This window comes from Thermochaetoides thermophila (genome assembly GCF_000221225.1).
Source record: "Thermochaetoides thermophila DSM 1495 unplaced genomic scaffold scf7180000011806, whole genome shotgun sequence".
Lineage (NCBI taxonomy): Eukaryota > Fungi > Ascomycota > Sordariomycetes > Sordariales > Chaetomiaceae > Thermochaetoides > Thermochaetoides thermophila.
The window spans coordinates 2,281,183-2,302,354 of NW_006383023.1; the positions used below are offsets into that span (position 1 = coordinate 2,281,183).

Sequence of the window (21,172 nt, forward strand, 5' to 3'; positions counted from 1 at the left end):
CGTCAAAATATCCACATGTGAAAAGAACCTCAACACTTAGATCGACGATTCTGCTTACCATCCAAGATGCCTGGACAAAAGCTTTACCCCCGCGCGACGGTCAGAAAGATCGTCAAGGCTCACTCTAATTGTAATGTGAGCAAGAACGCTGATGTCATGGTATGGTACATCTCCCCCAGATCTCGGAATGTTGCAGACTAGTCTGACATGTAATTCCTGGCAGATGTTCTTGGACTACATGCTCTTCATGCAAACGTACGACTTCGGATATCCTGTATGGTTTAGGCTTGCATGCTAACTCTGTTCCAGGCTCATCAAAGAAGCAGCGATTGAAGCCAAGCAAGGGGGTGAGCGTGGTATCACAGCGCGAAGTGTCAGAAAGGTCACGGCGGTATGCAAACTCTTGAATAAACTGTCAATCTTTCTCACAGATCAATACTCATGCGACCTGTTTTCACCAGGATGCGCTTGCCAAGTTCAGAGGATGATGGACCAACAGCGTGCCCAGTCAAAGTGGCAGCATACCATTTTCATACCGGAAGTGTGGAATAATCGGAATGGCCGTCTATTTGAACCCCAGAGTTGGGCCTCTAGCCGCATGGCGCCGAGATGTATGCATTGGGATATGCTTGGTTAAACGGGCAGATGGTGGAGACACCAGACAGAGCCCAAGCCCCAGCCCGCAACCCCGGGGGCCCGAATCATGAGATTGCCGTGGTGCGAAGGCTGGAGATGGTCACGGAGTGTAGAAGGAGATAGAAGGTTATGTAGGTTTACTTGGAAGGGAGATATGAGAGCTTGAAGCTTCTCTTAAGCGGTCATATGGCCCTTGTATTCGGGCGTTTCTTGAAATAGCAAATGGTCAGTGAATGACGGTAGGAGCAAACGGCATTTTGGGCTGCTGTCACCCTTCTGCATGCTTCTGTCCCATACCACCAACTGTGACCAATCGCGAAAAGGAGGGGCACCCTGAGTGGCCCGTGTGGAAGCTCTGCACGCAGCACGCCCAAGGTCCCCAAGGTGGCAGGCAGCTCACACGGGAGGCGACCGACCACAGACAGGCACACAGCTTCCCTCTTAAAAATTTCCCACACATCTCGAACCAACCTTTGCCAATAAACATCATCACCCAACTCTTCCGCACTCACCGATCACCTTTTGCCCGAGTCCGTGGCAATTAGCTTCTGCAATCCATTCTGGTCGTAATCTCCCATTCATTGCACCCTAAAATCCCCCGCATCTTCTCGAGCCAGCCGAGGGACCTTCGTCCGTCGCCCAAATCGAAGACGCCTGCTACCAACCACCGTCTCGGCTTCTCTAGTATAATCACAAGCAACATCCCTCTCACAAAATCCGATATGGCCGCCACCGAAGTTCAGAACCCGCCGGCTCCTGTCGAGTCGAAGTCGGCCAAGAAGAAGAAGGCCAAGGCCGGCGAGCGCACCGAGTCCCCCGCTCCCACTTCGACTGCGACCCCCGACAAGCCTGCTTCTGTTGCTCCTGGCGAGAACCCGGACGACATTTCCTTCAACCCTTATATCCGCGATTTGCAAAAGTAGGTCGTTATCTGCGCATAGGCCCGTCAAGTGGTTTGCTGACTCATTCCCCCAGGAGCATTCGCAACCTCACAAAGAAGATTGTAGGTTCCAACCTGCTTCTTGTCTTATTTGCTTCTTACCCATGACTTCTCTCTCGTGGCTGGATTGCTAACGTGATGTTTGCAGACCAACTCCTCGAGGATCGAGGCCATCATCAACGAACATCCTGGCAAGTCTTTGGACGAGCTGGTGGCCATGAAGGTCATCAATGCCGACCAGAAGGCTGCGCACTTGAAGAGGCCCACGCTGCAGGCTCAGTTGTATCAGCTTGAGGAACAGCTGGCCCAACATAAGAAGCTTGATCAAGAGTTCAAGGCTCGCCTTGCGGAGCAGGAGAAGACCCTGACGGAGAAGTTCGAGAAGGAGAAGGCTGAGGCTCTTGCGGAGCTCTCCAAGAAGAATGAGGAGGATGTCAAGAAGGCCCTGCACGACAACCTTCTTGTCCTGTCTCAGTTCCTTCGTCTGGCTGCTGCTCGTCGGGCGGAAGACCCCGAAGGCACTTCCGAGGAGAGTGCAGCTCTCGAGGGTGTCCTTCTCCACATCTACTCGGGTGATGAGAATGCGGTAGCCACTATGCTGAAGCTGGTGCAGGGTTCGGAGGAGCAGACACGTAGCACCATGGGCGAGCTGCTGCCGACAACCTGTAAGTGGTTTCCTTGGGTCAGCACCATATCCGTTATTTTCACAAAGGCTAACTTCGTTTAGTTGCCCAGGTTAAGCAGGCTGCTATTGCCTATAACGCTTCTCTTGTTCAGACTGAAGCTCCCGCCCAAACCTCCTCTGAGGAGGCTGTAGAGGCCAAGCCCGGGCCCGAGGCGGAGCCAAGCACTGAGGCTGTTCCTGATGCCCCAGTAGAGGAGACCGCTGCTCCTGTCTTGACCAACGGCCATGTTCACGAGTCCTCGACGACTAGCACTGAGACGAGCTCCGGTATTCCCCCCAATGCAGAGGCTGGGGATGAGGCTTCCAACGCCGCCGCTGGTCAGAGCCAGTGGGACACTGGCAACGAGGCGGCGACCTCTCAGGAACAGGACGTTAAGGTCCCCCGCGACCCTAGCGAGACCGAGACCGGCGTGAATGCCACCCCGGCTGCCCCCTCTGCCCCGGCCAACCCACAGAGCTGGGCTGATGACCACCCTACTGCTGAGTCGACTCAGCAGAATAATAACTCTGCTGCCCCTGCTGATGACGGTTTCCAGTCCGTCCAAGGCCGCAACCGCGGCAACCGTGAGGGTGGTTGGCGCGGTCGCGGTGGCTTCCGCGGCCGTGGTGGCTTCCGTGGTGATGGCCGTGGCCGCGGTCGTGGCGGCCAGCGCGGTGGCCTCCCTCAGCGTCCTCGCCGTGGCGGTGACGAGCAGCAGTAAGCTGCTAATATCTTATTTACCACTGTTCTGGTGGAGCGCGCACACTCAGACATGCGATTTCTCGCTCGATTGGGTCTCTCTCGCATCTGTTTGTCGGCGGACCGTCATGGCATTCTCATCACTTGGCGTTCATAAAAAAACGAAGCGCATCTGCTATTTTTTGCAAGAATCTGGCTTATCGGTCTCATCTGGCGGCTTGTGGCAATCATTGTAAGTGTACATTAATGGACAAAACGGACGGCGCACACCTCGGTTCTGGAGATATGGGGAGCAGGCAGCCCCAGAGGTTTTTCTGCTACTTTTAGGGCAGGCGACTCCCTCTGTTCCAGACAGGCAGGTTGATGGGCTAGGCGGCGGATATGGATCAAAGGCATATGGCTGGGATGTTTATCTCTCTTTCATTCTTCTCTCTCATGGGACCATGTAACGACGGCGATGAAAAAAAATGACGGCACGGCGGGGCGGGTTTTGCTCTGGGCTGGCGTTCAGGATGCTGGGACGGACGGTCGCGAGAGGTAATCTGGTGATGCGCGGGTCAACCGGGAAAGTGAAGGAGATGATAGATAGCCAGTAATACAAGGGCACTATGCATCTCCAGCTTGCGCAGCCTTTGGTCTATAGCTAGATGTTCCTGTGATTGATGTCATGTTTGCTCAGTTTCAAAGAACATGTGTAGAACCCCTGACCCCTAACCAAACGCCCAATCAACTCCTTAACTCCGTCACTCCATCCAACTGTCTGCTAGCATAGTTGCGAACTATACCTGATGAAAATCGTATCATTTCAATCAATGGGCTCTCTTACTTCACAAGACGAACCCACTGAACGGAGTCCCTAATGCTCTCCCAGTAAGAGCATCAAAACGGACTCCTTCTTTCTGCAGAAGAGCCCGCTTCTCTTGCAAAGAAGCGCATGCGTCCCCATCACGGTGACCAATCTTGCCTTTGAATCCGCCTAACATGTTACCCGTTGCTAGGACGCGGTGACTACATACTAGTTAGATACCACGTAGTCAGCGAGATTGAAACAATTACAGGACTTACCATGGAATTTCCGGAGCGAATGGATTTCTCTTTAGCGCGTTGCCTACCGCCCGAGGAGAGGATTTGAGTGCGGCGGCTAGAATACCATAGGTACTGAAGGATCCGGGGGGGATTTGGGCTGTTAGGCGCCAGACGGAGCGCTCGAAGGGTGTGCCGAGGGGTGAGTTTTGGAGAGGTTTTGGGAGGGGGATGGAGGAGGGTTTGGATGATGATTGAACCGTTGTGGAGGGGAGTATGGTGGTCTGCGTTAGGCTGCGAGTGTTGGTACGAGATGTCATGGCTTCTTGGAGGACGGTTATCGGCGGTCTAATGTGAACGTTGAAGGACAAAGAAAGTATTTTTGACTAGGAGGATCACAGAGACTGCTTTATGGAGGGACTATCTAGGTTTGAAGAATCATGAGTGGAGAGTGATGAAGATCTAATAAGACAGTAGGAGTCAGAGACGCGATATCACATGTCAAGTCAAGGGCGTGTGTGAGGGGCCAAGAGCCAGCGGTGTCTCGAGGCGCGTACAGGGAGCGCTGTCACGTGACAGCAACAGTAAGAAGGTAGGTAATGCACCCACCGGGAAGTGCAGTTCCATGCTTAAGGCCATCTTTCATTGTTGACAACAACTCATCTATAAGTCCAAAGAGGAGGGATTTCTATTCTCGTGTGTCATTTCACCGACAATTCGTCAAGAAACTGTGATGGAAGACTCGAGGCCTGAACAAGTGAAGATCAAAGACCCTCGTGCTGAGTCGACGGAAGACCAACAAGTTGCGGTCCAACAATCCTCTGACCAACAAAACTCCATTGACAAGAATGTAGCATATTCCCTTCTCCTCATGCTCATCGCCTTAGGGGCACGGCTCCTCGTCATCACCCATAACTCCTCCTGGCTACCATCCTGGGCTCTCCCATTGGTCACCTCCACAGTCGCCTTCTACAGCACACTGGCGGTACTGAGCATAACACCCATCAAATCAGTCCTCCCTTCAAATGGAACGCCAATTACAGTTTACCGCCTGATAAGCCTCTTTGGGGAGCATGTGCTACCACTTCTCATGTGGGTAGTGTTTTTCGGCTGGTTCGCATACAAGGAGTCTTGGGAGGTGATTATCTTGCAAGCGCTGGCCACGCGGGTGGCTGTGGCAATTGTGAATACGCTGGTGGAAGCTTTTGGGCCTCAGGATCAGGATAAAGTTGCGGAGAGGGTTATAGAGGACGAGGAATGATGGGAGGGGAGCTTGGCTAGTTGATGGAAGTGGTAAGGTGGTCGATATGATGGGCGCTGGGGGGAATACAGCAAAGCACTTCATCAGCGTTCAATACATCTATGGTCATGATACCTATTCAACGGAACAGCTATGCTAGGGTGGTAATAGAAATTTGACCGTAGAAGCATCGTTCACATCAGAATTCACTGTTCCAGATGGGGTATCTGTTGCATTTTGTTTGGCTGTCGGCCAGAAAACTTATGGAAACTGTTGCACCATATACTGAGATCAGGAAATTGATGCATTTACGCCCCAGGATCGCTGAATCACAATTAACGTCCCTTCCTGCCGGTCACCAAACATGATCATACCTGGCTGAGCTTCCCTGTTCAAGGAAAGGAGCCGGTCTGACTGATCCATCTTCCAGAACTACGAGGATTAATGCGGTGTCTGCAATCATACTGGATCCCAAAACCCATCTGGTCTTCAGAGCTTGATTGTCGTAGGACAAGTCCCTTTTCTCCCCAATACACGAGGCTAACTACCTCACTCACCCGTATCAACCTCCAGATCCAGCTGCACCCCATTCGAGATACCATAGTCCCCCAGCGTAATATGATCCTTAAACGGCCGCTCACCCTGCCTCTTCAGACAAATCTCATGCGGCTCGCGGCCAATCTTCATAGCAACCATGATCTTGAACTGGCCGATCGTGTCAGACGGGAATGCAGGGATCTGCGCTTTGGTACCCAGGCGGTCATTGACCGTCACCACAATCATCTCCTCTCCGCCGGATGTCGCTTTAGGTGCAGCAAGCTGCTGGGCTTTGCTCGATTTGGAGAGTTTGTCGCGTTTGGATGTGCGGTCTCCGTCTTTGTCTCTGTCGTGGTCACGGTCTCTATCACGGCGAGGCGAACGATTTCTGTCTCTTCGGGGTGAGCGATCTTGGTCGCGACGGTCTCTGTCCCTATCCCGCTCCCTGTCACGGTTGCGGTAATCTCTGTCTCTGTCTCTGTCCCTGTCTCTGTCACGACCGTAGTCACGGTCCATGCTCCGATCCCTTTCACGATCCCTCTCCCTGTCACGATCTCTCCTTGGCGAGCGATCACGATAGCCGCGCTGCAAGCCACGATCGCGGCGGTCATCATTTTCATCATCACGGCGCTTCTCTTTCCAGCGGAAGCCGCCGCTTGCTTTGGGGCGTCGCACAGGTGAGCGCGATCGTGATCGTGACCGTCTGCTGGGAGATTCTGGCATGGTGGTGGTGGTGGTGGTGGTGGTGGTGATGTTGGAAATACTTGTTTACTGTTCAAGAGCTAGAGTTTCGTTGGCGCAGCTTGGGAACCTTGATGATCGCAAGTGGGGCGATTTATTACATAAGTATCAGATAAGATAAGAGTGAGAGGGGAGGGATTACATATTTTCTGACCATACATTTTGGAAGATGATGATCCAGGCCCATCAAGCAATCACGATCACGTAGATGTCAGATACAGTCTGGGTTATATCAGCATTGATGCTATACTGAGGCTGAGCCTCTGAATACTAAGTCCATTCGCTGGACGATATGCCCACGAACTACCAACCACCTGCTTTTCATCACTACAAGTGCGATGCTGCATGAAAGATCTCACTCAGAAAAGCCCCAATAACGCCGCCATCGTGCCCATCCGAACGCCGTCAAAGCCCACCAACCAATACGCCAGGAGGTGTATCATACAAAGAAGCATGTCCGAAAAAAGGAAACCCCAGAAAAGAGAAAGAAGAGTGAGCACCAGCTGTACCTGTATGTGCCGACCCCTTACTCCTTGCTGGACTTCTTCTTCTTCTTCTTGTGCTTCTCCTCCTTGGCAGGAGTCTCCTCCTCAGGCTCATGCTTACGTTTGGAGGACTTGGACTTAACCGGCGTCTCAGCCTCAGCATCTTCTCCATCCTTGCCCTTAACTTCAACACTGCCATCGGGCTTGATCTTGATCTTGCCCTTTTCCAATTTCTTGGTGAACTTGGAGAGGGACATTCCGAGCTCCTTGGCAATACGTTCATAATCCGCCTCCGTAATCTTCGAAGAAGCGACCTCCTTCTTCTCCTTCTTCTTCTCTTTCTTATCTTTCTTATCGCTAGCGGAGGCATCCTTCATCTCGACCTCCGGAACTTCCTCAATGAGCGGCCTCTTCGGCTGCTCGGAGGATTCCTTTGAGGTTGTGGTAGCAAGGCCATCAGCCTCGATGTTGTACTTGCGAGCCTCTTTGACGTCCCACTTAGCGGGCATGCCAACCGGGATACCATTGGGCCCAAGAGCAACACCCTTGTTCAGCGGCTTGCCCTCAAGAAGACGGAGGTTGTTCTCCAGCTTGGCCCGGGCCTGAATACCCACAGCAGCGCGGGTCTCGTCGTCGGCGTTCTCGGGGAAATCTTCAAAGGCGTCCGTACGGACACTAAGGGCAATCTTGGCGGCGAGCTGACGGGCAATCTTGCCCTTGTTGGGGCCAGAGGCCTGACCAACCAAAGAAGCATGGTAGATGATACCGTACTTCGGAGTAGCGTGCTTAGTCTTGAGGGCGCGGAAGAGGGCCTTCTCAGCACCGAGGATCTGGATAGTTGAACCGGGGTTCTTGGCGAGGTTGACAAGGGAACCAGAATGAGCAATAAGGCGGGCACCAACAAGGGCGCCGATAAGCTCAGTCATGTTTGGAGAGATGGCTTTCATGCGGTTCTGCAAGTATTCAGCCAGCTGGCGCCTGTACTCGGACCTCTCGACGACTTGGACAGCGAGAAGCTTGATGTTCTCATAGTCCTCAGTGGAAATCTCAGTGCCCATACTGATGTCGGCAGCCGCTTTGACAGCGGCCTCGATCTCGGGAGGAAGAATCTCGGAAAGATCAGCGTTGGGAGCGTTGGTGCGCAGGCCCAAAGCGAGAACAACGCGCGCATACGACAGGTTGTCTGGAAGGATCTTGCCCAGTTCGGGGAAGTGCCAGCCGTACCACTCCTTGACGCGCATGGCCATGACGTTGAGCTCCTTGTCGAGCTCATCCAGCAGGGCCACAGCGTGTACAATCATGACATCCACCTTCTCGGGAGAGAACTTAAGCTTGTGGCGGGAGAGCGAGTGCGCCAGACCAAGATTCATCTCGTCAAAGTTGGACGGCTCCATACCCGGGATCAGGTTGTACAGATGCTGACGGATGGCACGGAAGAGGTCATCAGTCATCGAGCCCGAAATAGGCTTGATGTTGATGCCGGGGAGCTTAGTGATCGAGTTGCTCAGCTTTGTGTCATGCACGGCGAGAGTGACCTTCTTCTCATCCTTGAGCTCATTCAGCAGGCTAGCCAACTTAGGGGTAACCTTGCCCTCAAGAATGCCACTGGCTTCCTCGACCGCAATAGCCGCACTGTCGAACTTGGCAAACTCCTTGTACTTGATCCTGCGGAGTGTTGGTCTGCGAACACATCTAGGCGATGGCAAACATATGGTATTTGGGCGACTTACTCCTTGATGATCTTGTCAAGGGTAGAGAGCCTCTCCGACACATTGTCCGAGTCGAGCAGCTTCTTGTCGGCAGCCTTGAACAAGGCATAGCTATAATCGATGTTAGCCCAAAAGCCCTGATGGAATTGACTCTCTAAACACTGCCGACCAACTCCTCGATCGCGAACTGGTCGCGCCAAAGACCTCTTTCCCTACGGCTCCACGCGCATCTGTTTCGACGGCCAATTGAATGGAAGGTAACTTACCCGGCGCTGGTTTCCGTGAGAATGAAGAGCGGCATTTTGCCAAATTCGTGTCGGAAGCCCTTGCCGCGGCTGGTGTTGTTGTGCGAAGGTTGTGAAAGCGGCTCGATCGCGGCTTGCTTCACGGGTTCACCACAGCCTTCCGCAGAAAAAAGTTGGAGTGCAAAGGAACAATTTTTTTACCACTGACTTTGCAGGATGCAGGTGGGGGCAATTGGCCCGAGCTCAGTACGATAAGCTCGATAAGGAGCTTGGCATTCGAGCGGCGCGGCTGGGGTGAGCTAAACAGACAGTGTGGTATCAGCCATCCATTCGGTGACACCAAGGAACTTGCGATGAAGGACAACCAACCAGCGCCAACGCCATCAAAGCCGCAGGCACCTCGAGCTCTATCAACAGAACGTCAAGAGCCAAGAGGGTGCCATCTACCTGTGTCTTCTGGGCAATCTTCGCACATATATTTTCAACATGGAGGGCTTATTTTTCAATGTAAACAATGGGTAAGTCGTGGGCTTTAGCGACACCACACTTTACAATATCAAGATGGTTTCTTGCTAACTCCGACTGTCTTCCCCCCCCGCAGCTACATCGAGGGCATCATCAGGGGCTACCGGAACAGCCTCCTTACCAGCGCCCAGTATGCCAACATGACACAATGCGAGACTATTGATGGTTAGCCACTTTTTCTACGATGTTGACCTATGATGGGCTTGGTTCTGACCATCGCGTTCCCAGATCTGAAGCTCCAACTTGGCCCCGCTTACGGCGACTTCCTGGCATCGTTGCCCCCTAACCCATCAACATCCGCCCTCGCGGCCAGGACAACAGACAAGCTGGTCTCCGAGTTCCGCTATGTCCGCGCAAACGCTGTTGGCGCCATGGCCCAGTTCATGGACTACGTCACGTACGGCTACATGATTGACAACGTCGCCTTGCTCATCACCGGCACGCTCCATGAGCGCGACACTCGCGAGCTGCTCGACCGCTGCCATCCGCTCGGCTGGTTCGAGACAATGCCTGTGCTCTGCGTGGCGACAAACATTGAGGAGCTCTACAATAGCGTGCTGATTGAGACGCCCCTTGCTCCATACTTCAAGGGTAGCCTGTCGCATCAGGACCTGGACGAGCTCAACATCGAGATCGTGCGCAACACCCTTTACAAGAACTATCTCGAAGACTTCTACCGCTTCGTTAACACCCACCCAGACATGGCCGGCACCCCAACTGCCGAGATCATGTCGGAGATGCTCGAGTTCGAGGCCGACCGCCGTGCCATTAACATCACCCTGAACTCTTTTGGCACCGAGCTCTCTAAGGCAGACCGTAAGAAGTTGTATCCCAACTTTGGGAAGCTGTACCCGGAGGGCACGCTGATGCTGTCGCGTGCCGATGACTTTGAAGGTGTGAGACTGGCGGTTGATGGAGTTGCCGACTACAAGGCTTTCTTTGAAGCTGCCGGTCTTGGGGGTGGTCCTGGTGGTCCTGGTAACATGGGTGGCGGCCTGAGCACAGACGGCAGGAGTCTCGAGGACATGTTCTATCAAAAGGAGATGGAGATCGCCAAGAGTGCTTTTACTCGGCAGTTCACATATGCTATTGTCTATGCTTGGGTTAAACTAAGAGAACAGGTAAGCCGCCTCTTGGAGATGTTCTATCATGCCAGAAACTAACGCTGCAACCAGGAAATCCGCAACATCACATGGATTGCTGAGTGCATCGCACAGAAGCAGAAGGAGCGCATCAACAACTACATCAGTGTCTTCTAAGTTTGAAATGGGGTAATCGGCTTAGATATTCGTTATCCAATGGAGCTGGATGGATGACGCGCATTTTGTACACACGGGTATCATCTTGGGAACTCTCAGGGCATGAGTTCGAGTTCGCAATTGTGGCATGGCGTACGGGCGAAGGGGCTTACAAGATAAGGGGGAATCATTGCGCATTCCTGCTAGGGTCTTAACGGTATTGTACATAAACAAGTTATACATGCTAATTTGTCTTGGGACATTCCTCCACCGACCACCCCTCCAACGCCGCTCAGATCGAGATCTGGCCCTTGTAGCAAGCGGGCGTGATGCCCAGCATCTTGACCATATACTGCCACCTCTCGCTTCCTCTCTCCTTCCTCTCCATATAACGCAATAGCCGCTGACGCTTGTGGAGCAGCTTCCGCAGACTCCTCTTGTTGTTCTTATCCTTGTAGCCCTTGTAACCCTCAAGGGCCTTAGCCAGCGCGCGGATCTTGGCAGTCAAGATGGCAATCTGCACCTCGCTGCTACCCGTATCCGGACCAGCCCGTGGTGGCTTTGGCTTGGGCTCTCCCTGAGCAGGCCCACGCGGTGCTGGCTGCAGGAACTTGTCGGTAACATGCCTGCCAAAGGTCTCAATACACCGGCGGATGTTTGCGTGCTTGCGATCCTTGGCGCTGCCGTTCTTCAAATCGGTAATGCGCTGTAGCGCGATCATGGCCTTCTCATGCTTCTTCTGATGCTCCTCCAAAGCCTCCTTCTCCATCGTCGGGTCCGAAACCGCATTCTCCTGGCCGACTAGAGGCGCCGTCACCTTCTGAGAGTACTCGATCGCCTTCTCGACCTCTTCCTGCGACAACAGGTAATTCTTGATGTGGGGCGATGTGGGGAGAGGTTGGCCGGTCGTTGACGAGACCGGCTCCTGGCCGGCTGTGTCGAACGACTCAACGAAAGGAGTGGTAATGCCGTGGACGGGATCGCCCAGTTCGGCCTGGCGCTGTTCCTCGATCTTGGCCCGCTTCTCGAGGTGAGCGTTCTTGCGAGCCTGAGCCTGAGCCCAGCCCCAAGGATCCTGCTTCATCCGCCGCTTCTTCTCCCTCATAGAGATGTTGGCAGTCTGTGTGCGCGGCAGCAGCAAAGTGGCAGCCGGAGTCGTAATCGGGGCCGGACGGAGACATACTGCGAACAATATCAGGTGTCAGCCGAGTGAGGGGTCAACACTCAACAGGACTCAGCGAGGGGTCATGCCGGGGCGGGCAGGCTCACGTGTAAGGGTGCGCAGCCCCTGAGGGGCGGCTATCCGGGGCGGCATCTTGAGGTGTTCTGGCTGGTTTCTTTAGTTGTCTCCCCAGAACGTCGACTCCGTTGCTTCCGTCTGCGCGCTGCTTCGCAACTTTCTCTGTCGTCGCACTTGCGGCCCAGATTTTGGAGCAAACTGCGCTAGTCCTGTTCTGGCTAGCGTCACTTCGATCGCCAAGAAGGCAAGGTCCTTCGGCCGGCAAAACGACGGCTAACCTGGAGAAGTGCCCCAAACGGTTACAGTTGGCAACAGCTGACACAGCAATGGCAGTCAAGCCACACGCATCAGCCCCGCACTGGCACCATTAGCCATAGCCCACACTGCGAGCCAAGCATGTGCCGCAGGAACCCTGGCGGGGCACTCCACAAAATTGATTTTTGTGTGCCAAAATCGCAGGAGCTCCAGCCAAGCGCAGCCAGTCCGCCGGGGCCCGAAAAATATATCCCACTCCTGGACGCCAAACTTCGCCCTTTCTCTCCCCGTCGTCACGTCCGCCGCGAGAGAGAACCGTCAAAATGGCGCCCGCTAACCTGCCCTCCATCTTCAACCCCACGAGCGCCGACATTGAGCAGCTCCTCGCTGCTCAGTGCCACATCGGCTCCAAGAAGTGCGTCGCCGTCGTTGCGGTTCTCTGAAATCGTGTTGTGGGAGCCATTGCTAACTGATCTTGCTTCAATAGCCTCAATGTTCACATGCAGCGTAATTCTCCCTCATAACTTGTTTCGCCGATTACAGGAAAGATTCTGACAGAGCTCTCCGTATAGCGTATGTGTGGAAGACCCGCGCTGATGGTGTGAACATCATCAACCTGGGCAAGACCTGGTACGTTATGGTTATATTCTCGGGAGTTCGCCGCGAATTTAGTGTCAAATAAGGCGGAGGATGGAGCGTCGGAATATCGACTGACAAGACTGCTCTCCAACAGGGAGAAGCTCGTCCTTGCGGCCCGCATCATCGTTGCCATTGACAACCCGAGCGATGTTTGCGTCATCTCCTCTCGCCCCTTCGGCCAGCGCGCCGTCCTCAAGTTCGCCGCCCACACCGGCGCCCAGGCCATCGCTGGTCGCTTCACCCCGGGCTCTTTCACCAACTACATCACCCGTTCGTTCAAGGAGCCCCGCCTGATCGTCGTCACCGACCCCCGCACCGATGCCCAGGCCATCAAGGAGGCCAGCTATGTCAACATCCCGGTCATCGCCCTCTGCGACACTGATTCCCCTCTCGAGTACGTCGATGTTGCCATCCCCACCAACAACAAGGGTAGGCACTCTGTTGGTCTGATCTGGTGGATGCTTGCCCGCGAGGTCCTTCGCCTCCGCGGCACCATCTACAACCGCGAGACCCCTTGGGACGTCATGCCCGACCTTTACTTCTGTAAGTTCCCTCTGTCTCGGATTACTACCGATATGGAGCATAAGCTAACTTTCTGCACAGACCGCGATCCTGAGGCCGAGGCTGAGGAGAAGATCGAGGAGAAGGAGCTCGCCGTGGAGGAGGAGGTTGCTGCCGTCGACACTGGCTTCGCTGGTGCTGGCGATTGGGAAGCTGCCCCTGGCGGCTTCCCGGCTGCCACTGAGTGGAGCGAGGCTCAGGCCGGTTCTTGGGAGGCTGGTGCCGCTGCTACCAGCGAGTGGGCTGCCGAGCCTACTAAGGATGCCTCGGCTGGCTGGTAGATGAGTTGGTGAAAATAAAAACTGGCAATTTTAGGGGTCAGGCGTAATGGTGGCGCGGACAAATGGATGGGGTATCACACTTCTGGTCATGGTTCTGCTCGCCAATCTCCTCTGCAACAACAATGGGCTTGATGGCTCTCCCTGTCTCTTCTTCGTCGGCTGGTGCACTCTTTTTGCGGAGCAGCGTTGCTCAGGCGGAGGTAACACTAGACCTGCACTAATGAGGGAAAGATATCCTCTCTGGTAGCTCTTTTGCCATTGCCGGAGAGGGGGAATGCCCTGTGGGGTCTAGAGGGATTGACTTAAACGTGATCCCGCCTTGCTGACTGACCACTCTGCAATAGGTCAACCGGCTGCCGGGGAGTGTGGTTTCCTAGATCTTTGTTAGCATATGGGAACGGAGGTTTGACCCTTATGGCGTTGGAAGTGCTATGCGATACCACTGTCTGCAATTGCCAGTATTTCTTACTCGTCGCTGTCTTACTGCTGGCATCCGTCCATTCCTGCAGAAGCCCTTGATATCCTTGCCATCTCCAAATCTCTATTTCTCTTGCTAGCTGCTCCACGGAAGGTAAATGGCAGCTATGAAAGTCAATTGTGAATCTCATAGCCTCAAGGCCCAAAGAAATCCTGTCAATGTCAACTGTATTTGATTAGCTACCTAGGTAGCCTCTTGTTGAGCCTCATACCCCTTCCTCTACGTCCGAGTCGTAGGTAGAGAGGACACAACTATGTTATTCTCCCCTCTCTTCTCATATCGTTGACTCCAAACCCCGTACCAAACCGTGTCTACCTCTTGCCCCATTATGTGACATGAGACAACGCAACCCTAATACTCCATATGCATCTTGCAACTCCTTTCCTCTTCTTTCTCTCCCCAAGGGTATCCTTCATCGAAACAAAAGTCAAATGACAAGAATGTACTTAACAAGACCCCAACTCTCGGAAGCGGAAATGACAAGTGACTTTTAAATCTGGGACAGTTGGCCCAAAGATTACAAGCCAGGCCAGATATCATCAACAACCAATCAATCAAGTATGCAGACACCATACATGACGACATACGTGATTCCATGTATCCCGTAAATCCATCATCTCATCGATCAACGTGAGCGGCTGGTATAATAGAGAAGAAGAAATGCCAGACGCCCTGCTAAATAAACAGCAGAAAAGGTAGGAGAGAAGTATTCCCCTGCGTGGGGCCCGCGGGGGGGGGTATTATAGGGTTTTTAGGTAAGCTTTGAGCGGCCTTGAGAGAAAATGCTATGCGAAGGTGCCGAGCTGCTCATCTGCCGCCAAACTCTCTCAAGGGAGAGAAGGACGCTAGTCCGCTTACTCCAACCTCTCACTCAACCGTCTAATCTCTTCATCATCCAACGCCCCCATCCACAAACACCTCTCCGTAATCCCCTCAATCGGCTGGAACGCATACAACGTGCTCGCTTCGAGCAACCTCAGCAACGTTTTGACGATCCCTGCGGCCGTGCGACACCGCTCGAAATTGACCAGCGGCGCGGTCGTCGGCGAGCTGGCAATCTCGCTCGGCTTCTGCGCATTAAACAGCAGATCGTGCGTATAAATTCCCACAAACGGTATACACGCCATGTCGGCGAGTATTGAGCTGCTCGAGCCGCTTTTGCTGATCTTTCCCGTAACACTACCAGCCTCCATTTCCGCGCGGAGGTTGTAGAAATTCCGAGTTGGGGACATGAGCTGCTCCAGATCATGCAACGTGCGCTTATCATGTGGCGGAACCAACGCCCACGTCCTGCTCAACCGGCTCACCTCGTTCGAGGTCAGGGCGATCGTGATCTGCGACATGGTCGCGAAGTTCCGGTACCGCCTGCAATGCGCGGCGATGTGGATGAACTTGATTATACACCGAGCGCGTTCCTCCAGATCTTGGGTCAGTACAATCTCGGAGATAGCCCACTTCACCATGATGTTAAACCTTGCGATGACGACCTCGACGCCGCGCGCGTCGGTATTGCGCAGGAAGGAGACCCAGCTGCGCACGTTGTTGACGTTATTTTGATCGGCGTTCTTCCAGCGCATATCGATAAGCTCTTTCCAGTCGATTTCGTTGAGAGCATCCTTTTCGACCAGGGTGAATTGTTGGGCAAGGATGTCGCTGTCGAAGGCGAGGATGAAAGGGAGATGGACGGAGTATTTGTTGGGGAGGGAGGGCTGGGACTGGGCAGCGGCATCGCGGGCGCCGAGGAAGTGATGATGCTGGTATTGGAGGTGGGTTTGGGATGTTGCGGGGGTCGATGAGGCGGGGTTGGGAGTAGGAGGAAGAGGCTTGTCGAAGTGATTCTGGCGGTCTTGGATCTTCTCCCTGTAGGCGGTCGTGGGAGACATCTGGAGAGCTTGGAGGAGGGTAAGCTGCGGTGAGCCGGACCGCTCAGCAGGTGGTTCTTGATTCCTGCTCGTGATGGATTGGCCATTGGAAGTCGTCACAGCAAGCCCAATGGTCGCGGGGTTTTGCCCGTCCTCGTAATCCACAATTTCCGTTGACAACTCAGTCGAGATGTCGCTCTCATTATCACTCTCCACATTCAAGAACGACTGTTCCAGGCTAGCCCGCTGCTGCTGCTGCTGTTGCTGCTGTTGCTGCTGTTGCTGTTGCTCCTCCGCCAAAGGCATCGTCTTCCCCGGCGGAATCCGATCCATGCTATCCGTCTTCTGGATGAACTGGAAGCTTTGATGCTGCGAATCATAGATACTCCGATGCTGGACAGTCTCAATATCATTATCATCGGGATCCTGCAGCACCGACCGATCGGTCCATTCCTGCGTAACCGTCCTCTTGCTCCTCGCCTCATCTGTCAATCCCTGTTCCAACAGCGGTGTCGGGCAGTACGATATCCTCGAATCATCCGAGAAAAATGACCGTGCCATCTGCGAGCCATGTCGCCCGCTGATATCCAGCAGCGCATTATGCGCAGCCGCAAGCTGGAACGCCTCCTCCCCGATATGCACATTCCGCCTCTCCTGCTTTTCTTCCTTGCTCAACCCCCTATCCCCATTCTTCACAATCTCAACCCCATCCGCCGGCGGCGCATTCTCCCTCGGCCGCCCAAGATCAATCGACAGCTTGGGAACAGGAACCAACGGCGGCGGCGGCTTCTTCCTCTGATACTTGCCCTCCAACTTCAACAGCGCCGTTTCAATGCCCCCATCATCATCAGCATCATCCGGTATCAGCGCGAGCTTCTGCGCCTCCTTCTCAAACGAAGGCCTCATCACTGGCTTCGAGTCGTGTGTGCTCACCCAAGAGACGTCCCTCTTTGGGTTCTGCTCCGCCAACGCGCCGAGCGAGAAGACCTCGCCTCGCTCGTAGGAGTAGTCAGACGCGGCGACGTCGACGTACCCCTCCTCCGGCCCCTCCGCGCTGCGGATGTACGAGCTGCGCAGCGACTCGTCGTACGTTGTCAGCGATCCTGCCGAGCGCGACCTCCTCAGTACATGGCCATCCAAGTCACAGACATTCTTCGCGGCACGCAAATCCCCACCCGGCCTTCTGCGCAGTGTCCTCAATGGCTGGGGCATGGCGCTCTTATTCGACAATCCATCATCCAGGGAGTGCTCTGAGATAGTCGTGGCATCGAAACTGCGGATCGTCTCCGGCTGGTGGAAGGTATCTGTCGTGGAGGGCGCGTTGCGCTTGTGGCTCTGCCAGTCTTCTCTGTGACTCGACGATGCGTACGATACGTGATCCGAGTTTCGCCTGCGGATGCCGCCCACGCCGCTGAGGGGGAGACGGCGGGAGCTTTGGTCGTCGAGGGAGGGTCGCGGGTAGTCATTGTGCGTGGAGGCGTGGCCCAGAGTGGCTAGATCAGGGATGAAGGGCGGGAGGGGGTCGGCGGAGTGGGAGTGCCGGACGGGTTGATGACCGAGGATGTAGGACGATCGCCTTGGAGTACCGCCAACCATCCGGCCGGGGGGCGTCGTAGGCGGGGTAGGGTCGGCCGCGTTCTGGGAGAAGGTCTCGGCGAAGGCTTCGACGGAGGGGTTAACCGGGGGCAAGGCGCCAGTCACGAGGGGATGATTCTCCGGAAGCGAGGATCCATCCACAATCACGATGGACTGGCTGCCATTCGTGATCCCCATATCACTCGTGGGCCGCAGAACCTGCCAATTAGGCGAGAAAGCCTGGTGATGCGAGGTCTCCCTTGGCATAGGGGACAGCCCTCCCTGCACATTCGAAGTGGACTCTTGAGCTTGGCTCGTCGCCGAGCGGTTCTCATGCTGCTCGGTCCCTGTCTGAGAGTCCTCGCGAACAGCGCGCTTGAAGTCCTCGGCGACCTCGGCACCAAGCAAGTCGATGCGGATTGACGGGCGGGTACCGGTCCGGCGGCCTGGGGTCTGGGGGCACAACGGGGTTGCCGGGAATTCTATTTGTAGTAGCGCCCCGGGGGCCGGGAGGGTTGATATTGATGTAGGAGCCCTGGGTATGCGAAGAAGAGTGGCCCTTGGTGCTCAGAGCACGACGCACGCTGCCCAGAAGTTTCTTCATGCCCTGACCGGACATGGCAGAAGCTAGGATCCCGTTCTCCTTGGGCAATTGGGATGGAGGGCGCTGAACGAGGGTAGTCTGTCTCGCCCCGGCAGTCCCCGCCGGGAGCTGGACATCGACAACCGCTTGGGGCGGCGGAAGCAGGTCCCCGCGAACCAAGCTCCCGGCGTAAGGCAGGGCGAGAAGAAGCTCAGCATTCTTGTAAAGCGCCCTCTCCGTCATGGTAGGATGCTCGCGCAGCGAATCCGTCAGACTTCCATTCCTCTTGTGCGCCTGAGCAGCGCGCACACGCTTGCCAACCACAGCACGAGGGGTCGTCGCAACATGCTCGGAGTTTTGCATCGCGGATTGGTCGACAGGGTGAGCGGCAGGGTAGGTGCCGCCGGGGTGATTCGATTTGAACGCCTTGGTGGGGAACGAGCAAGAGACCGCGTCGACGCTCATCAGGCTGGTCGGCGAAGCAGTAGCGTCGCGATCCAGAGTCTCGGGGTCGATGTCAGGGGTCGTGGGTCGGTCTCCGGCCACGATGGCGTCGATATAACCGGTCGTCTTGGCCATGTCGACGAAGAGGCTTGTCTGCGGGGGCTGGTTCTGGGAAGCTTCCGAGTTTTCGTGCTGCGGTGCAGTGCCGTCAGGGGGCTGTAGCCACGACGTCGCCGGGTCCGGATTCCCGTCACCATTCTCAGGGGTACCGCCGGGTTGGATGGGGATATCAGACCCTAACGACGGATCGAACTCCGGACCCTCCCAAAACTGGGCGCACACCCTCCTCCAGCACTTCTTTAGCTCGGACAGGATCTTTAGCGGCACCTTCTGCGCCTTCGGATCCCGGGCGAGCTCCTCCGCAAAGCCATTCAGCTGGTTACAGAACGTCGCTCGGAGGTCATAATCAACAAGGAAGTCGTCGATGAAGTAATTGAGAATCCAGTGACGCAGCGCGACAAACGTTCGAACTCTCACCACAAGGCCGGCCTCGTCGCTCCTGTCAATCGCCCATCTCAGTCGTGCGAAGAGCATGCGAAGCAGATCAGATGGCTCAAGAAAGGATCGGTAAGTAAGGAAGAAGTCAGACAGGAGCTCGTAGTCGAGGAAGCTAGGGGACGTAATCTCGGCGACGAGGCGCGCAGGGGTAGCTGCAGTCACAGCGCCGGTGCTCGAATATCGGACAATAGTTCGGTCGTCGCACATCGGCTTGAAGGTCAAGGCATCGAACATCGAAGGTTCGATGACAACATGGCCAGACATATACGTTTTCCTGAGGGGGTGGAGGAAGGTAGGTGATGCGGGGTTGAGAGGATCATTAGGATCGAACTTCGAGATTCGGATCTTAGATCCGCGAAATGGGCTCGGCTTCCTGAAAGAATCCCTCGATGGGCCGTCGTGTGTCGAGGGGAAGAAAGAAGCTCTGCTGGAACGGACTTCTTCGGTAGGGGCATAGGAGGACCCGCGGAAGAAGAACGGGGTGCCGCGCATGCTGAACCGAGGGGTTCCTATCCTCCAAGACGGAATACTGACGTTCAATACTGGCGGCCGAGCCAGGTCCATCTCCTCCACGGTCCTGGGCCGCTCCTCCTCGCCTGGCTTCGAGATGACTACCTTGAAGCCCCCAGGTTCAGGATTGGTCTCGTGGATAGTCGAATCTGACATGGCGCGACGATGCCGGCGGTATGAGGGGGTCGCACGCCCCGGGTTGGGTTCCGTTGATGGCAGATGCCATTGATCGTCCACGTCCGTGAGCTGGGCCGTCGAATCGCGACGTAGCTCCGTAGTAAATGATCCTCCCAGACCGGCCGTGTCTGGGGGCGTCATGGGAAATACAAAATGCGGTTGCGGTATCCGTTGATGCGCGGGTCGAATCGTTGGCCTGCAGCAAGTCAGCTACCTCCGCTCTGTATCTCATTGTCGGCAAGATGCAGACAAAAGCGCTGCAGGTCCCATTCAAGTCGGGGAAGGAGTCCTCTGGTTAGCCGGACGGAAGGACGCGTCTACCCACCTCAAGTAGATGCGGCCGTTGTTCCCGACATTCGCGACGGTAAACTGTCTCCCCTCGCGACCAGCAGAGCTTCCGTCCGGCGTGATATCCCACTTATCGCTGTCTAAGCTGCCCTTCTTCAGTCGTCGTCCCGTCGCGCCGCGAAGATTCTCATCGTGCGATTTGCGCTCCGTCACTGGCAACAGGGGCTTCGCATGCGCAGCAGCGCCGGAAGACGACCCCCAGAGCTTCGATTTGGAAAGGCTGATGCCCGCTCCTCCCGCACGCCCCGTCCTCGAACGTCCGCCCGCTCCATCCTTGCCTGGTCTCGGCGGCACACGTAGGCGCAATGCGTCTGGGAAAGCCCTCCTTTGGTGATGATGATGATGTTGTTGTTGTTGTTGTTGTTGTTGCGGCGGCGGCGGCGGCGGCTGCGATAATGAAGATGCTGGATCCTGAGATTGAGCGTGTCTCGGAGATAGAGGATGCTGTAGCTGCTGCTGCTGGAGCGGCCCTGTCGTCGGACTCGGCCGAGGAGGAGAGTGCGGTGACGACAGGCCGGTTTCCATGTCCATGATGGTCGCACGGCGGCGAGGCCCTTGGGCGGTCGATGGATAATTTCGACTGCTCTGGCTGGCCTCACAGCCGAGTCGCTCGACTTGCGTTGCTGCTGCTGCTGCTGCTGCTGCTGCTCCTGCTGCTCCTCCTGGTGCCAGTGTTGTTAAATTGGTCCGTCGGATCTATATACGGAGGCATTGAGAGAGTCAGCACAACTGCAACTGCTGCAGCCGCATGGCCTTCTCCCTTTTTGCGACAAGGTAAGGGTACAACGCGTGCAAAGTGCAAGGGCCGCGCTAATCGAGAGCAGGCCACAGAGCAGGGCAGTTGGTTGGCTGCTGGACTACTACTGAGAGTATATTGAGTGTTGATCTGCGTGCGTGTTTACCGAAGGATGCTGGAGGATGGGATAGATGGAGGGATGAGGGACGGCTGGAGGGACGTGCGCGCGGCTGGCTAAAAGG

At 55.3% G+C, this 21,172-nt stretch overlaps 10 protein-coding genes across 10 annotated transcripts; 5 read left to right on the forward strand and 5 right to left on the reverse strand.

The window, feature by feature from the left end:
- Positions 1 to 66: 66 nt before the first annotated feature.
- Positions 67 to 488, forward strand: CTHT_0006470 (uncharacterized protein; the record flags this gene model as incomplete). The annotated part of the gene is made up of 4 exons (XM_006691116.1): positions 67 to 159; positions 224 to 255; positions 310 to 391; positions 462 to 488. The coding sequence occupies 4 exons, from the start codon at positions 67 to 69 to the stop codon at positions 486 to 488; spliced, it is 234 nt and encodes a 77-aa protein (XP_006691179.1).
- Positions 489 to 1,358: 870 nt separating this feature from the next.
- CTHT_0006480 (uncharacterized protein) lies at positions 1,359 to 2,962 on the forward strand (the record flags this gene model as incomplete). The annotated part of the gene is made up of 4 exons (XM_006691117.1): positions 1,359 to 1,555; positions 1,612 to 1,639; positions 1,725 to 2,241; positions 2,304 to 2,962. The coding sequence occupies 4 exons, from the start codon at positions 1,359 to 1,361 to the stop codon at positions 2,960 to 2,962; spliced, it is 1,401 nt and encodes a 466-aa protein (XP_006691180.1).
- Positions 2,963 to 3,583: 621 nt separating this feature from the next.
- On the reverse strand, positions 3,584 to 4,283 carry CTHT_0006490 (uncharacterized protein; the record flags this gene model as incomplete). Its single annotated transcript, XM_006691118.1, has 3 exons — positions 3,584 to 3,593; positions 3,781 to 3,948; positions 4,006 to 4,283. The coding sequence occupies 3 exons, from the start codon at positions 4,281 to 4,283 to the stop codon at positions 3,584 to 3,586; spliced, it is 456 nt and encodes a 151-aa protein (XP_006691181.1).
- Positions 4,284 to 4,696: 413 nt separating this feature from the next.
- Positions 4,697 to 5,224, forward strand: CTHT_0006500 (uncharacterized protein; the record flags this gene model as incomplete). The annotated part of the gene is made up of 1 exon (XM_006691119.1): positions 4,697 to 5,224. One exon carries the CDS (start codon positions 4,697 to 4,699, stop codon positions 5,222 to 5,224), a length of 528 nt encoding a protein of 175 aa, XP_006691182.1.
- A 528-nt stretch (positions 5,225 to 5,752) lies between these two features.
- On the reverse strand, positions 5,753 to 6,463 carry CTHT_0006510 (putative ubiquitin-like modifier protein; the record flags this gene model as incomplete). Its single annotated transcript, XM_006691120.1, has 1 exon — positions 5,753 to 6,463. One exon carries the CDS (start codon positions 6,461 to 6,463, stop codon positions 5,753 to 5,755), a length of 711 nt encoding a protein of 236 aa, XP_006691183.1.
- Positions 6,464 to 7,007: 544 nt separating this feature from the next.
- CTHT_0006520 (uncharacterized protein) lies at positions 7,008 to 8,976 on the reverse strand (the record flags this gene model as incomplete). The annotated part of the gene is made up of 3 exons (XM_006691121.1): positions 7,008 to 8,631; positions 8,697 to 8,786; positions 8,942 to 8,976. The coding sequence occupies 3 exons, from the start codon at positions 8,974 to 8,976 to the stop codon at positions 7,008 to 7,010; spliced, it is 1,749 nt and encodes a 582-aa protein (XP_006691184.1).
- Positions 8,977 to 9,406: 430 nt separating this feature from the next.
- On the forward strand, positions 9,407 to 10,704 carry CTHT_0006530 (vacuolar ATP synthase subunit d-like protein; the record flags this gene model as incomplete). Its single annotated transcript, XM_006691122.1, has 4 exons — positions 9,407 to 9,438; positions 9,522 to 9,610; positions 9,674 to 10,566; positions 10,621 to 10,704. 4 exons carry the CDS (start codon positions 9,407 to 9,409, stop codon positions 10,702 to 10,704), a joined length of 1,098 nt encoding a protein of 365 aa, XP_006691185.1.
- Positions 10,705 to 10,975: 271 nt separating this feature from the next.
- CTHT_0006540 (mitochondrial 37S ribosomal protein uS15m) lies at positions 10,976 to 11,998 on the reverse strand (the record flags this gene model as incomplete). Its single annotated transcript, XM_006691123.1, has 2 exons — positions 10,976 to 11,865; positions 11,953 to 11,998. The coding sequence occupies 2 exons, from the start codon at positions 11,996 to 11,998 to the stop codon at positions 10,976 to 10,978; spliced, it is 936 nt and encodes a 311-aa protein (XP_006691186.1).
- Positions 11,999 to 12,501: 503 nt separating this feature from the next.
- CTHT_0006550 (40S ribosomal protein uS2) lies at positions 12,502 to 13,659 on the forward strand (the record flags this gene model as incomplete). Its single annotated transcript, XM_006691124.1, has 5 exons — positions 12,502 to 12,593; positions 12,666 to 12,685; positions 12,751 to 12,808; positions 12,912 to 13,360; positions 13,421 to 13,659. 5 exons carry the CDS (start codon positions 12,502 to 12,504, stop codon positions 13,657 to 13,659), a joined length of 858 nt encoding a protein of 285 aa, XP_006691187.1.
- Positions 13,660 to 14,991: 1,332 nt separating this feature from the next.
- On the reverse strand, positions 14,992 to 20,719 carry CTHT_0006560 (putative exchange factor; the record flags this gene model as incomplete). The annotated part of the gene is made up of 3 exons (XM_006691125.1): positions 14,992 to 18,027; positions 18,158 to 20,042; positions 20,172 to 20,719. The coding sequence occupies 3 exons, from the start codon at positions 20,717 to 20,719 to the stop codon at positions 14,992 to 14,994; spliced, it is 5,469 nt and encodes a 1,822-aa protein (XP_006691188.1).
- Between the last annotated feature and the right edge of the window lie 453 nt (positions 20,720 to 21,172).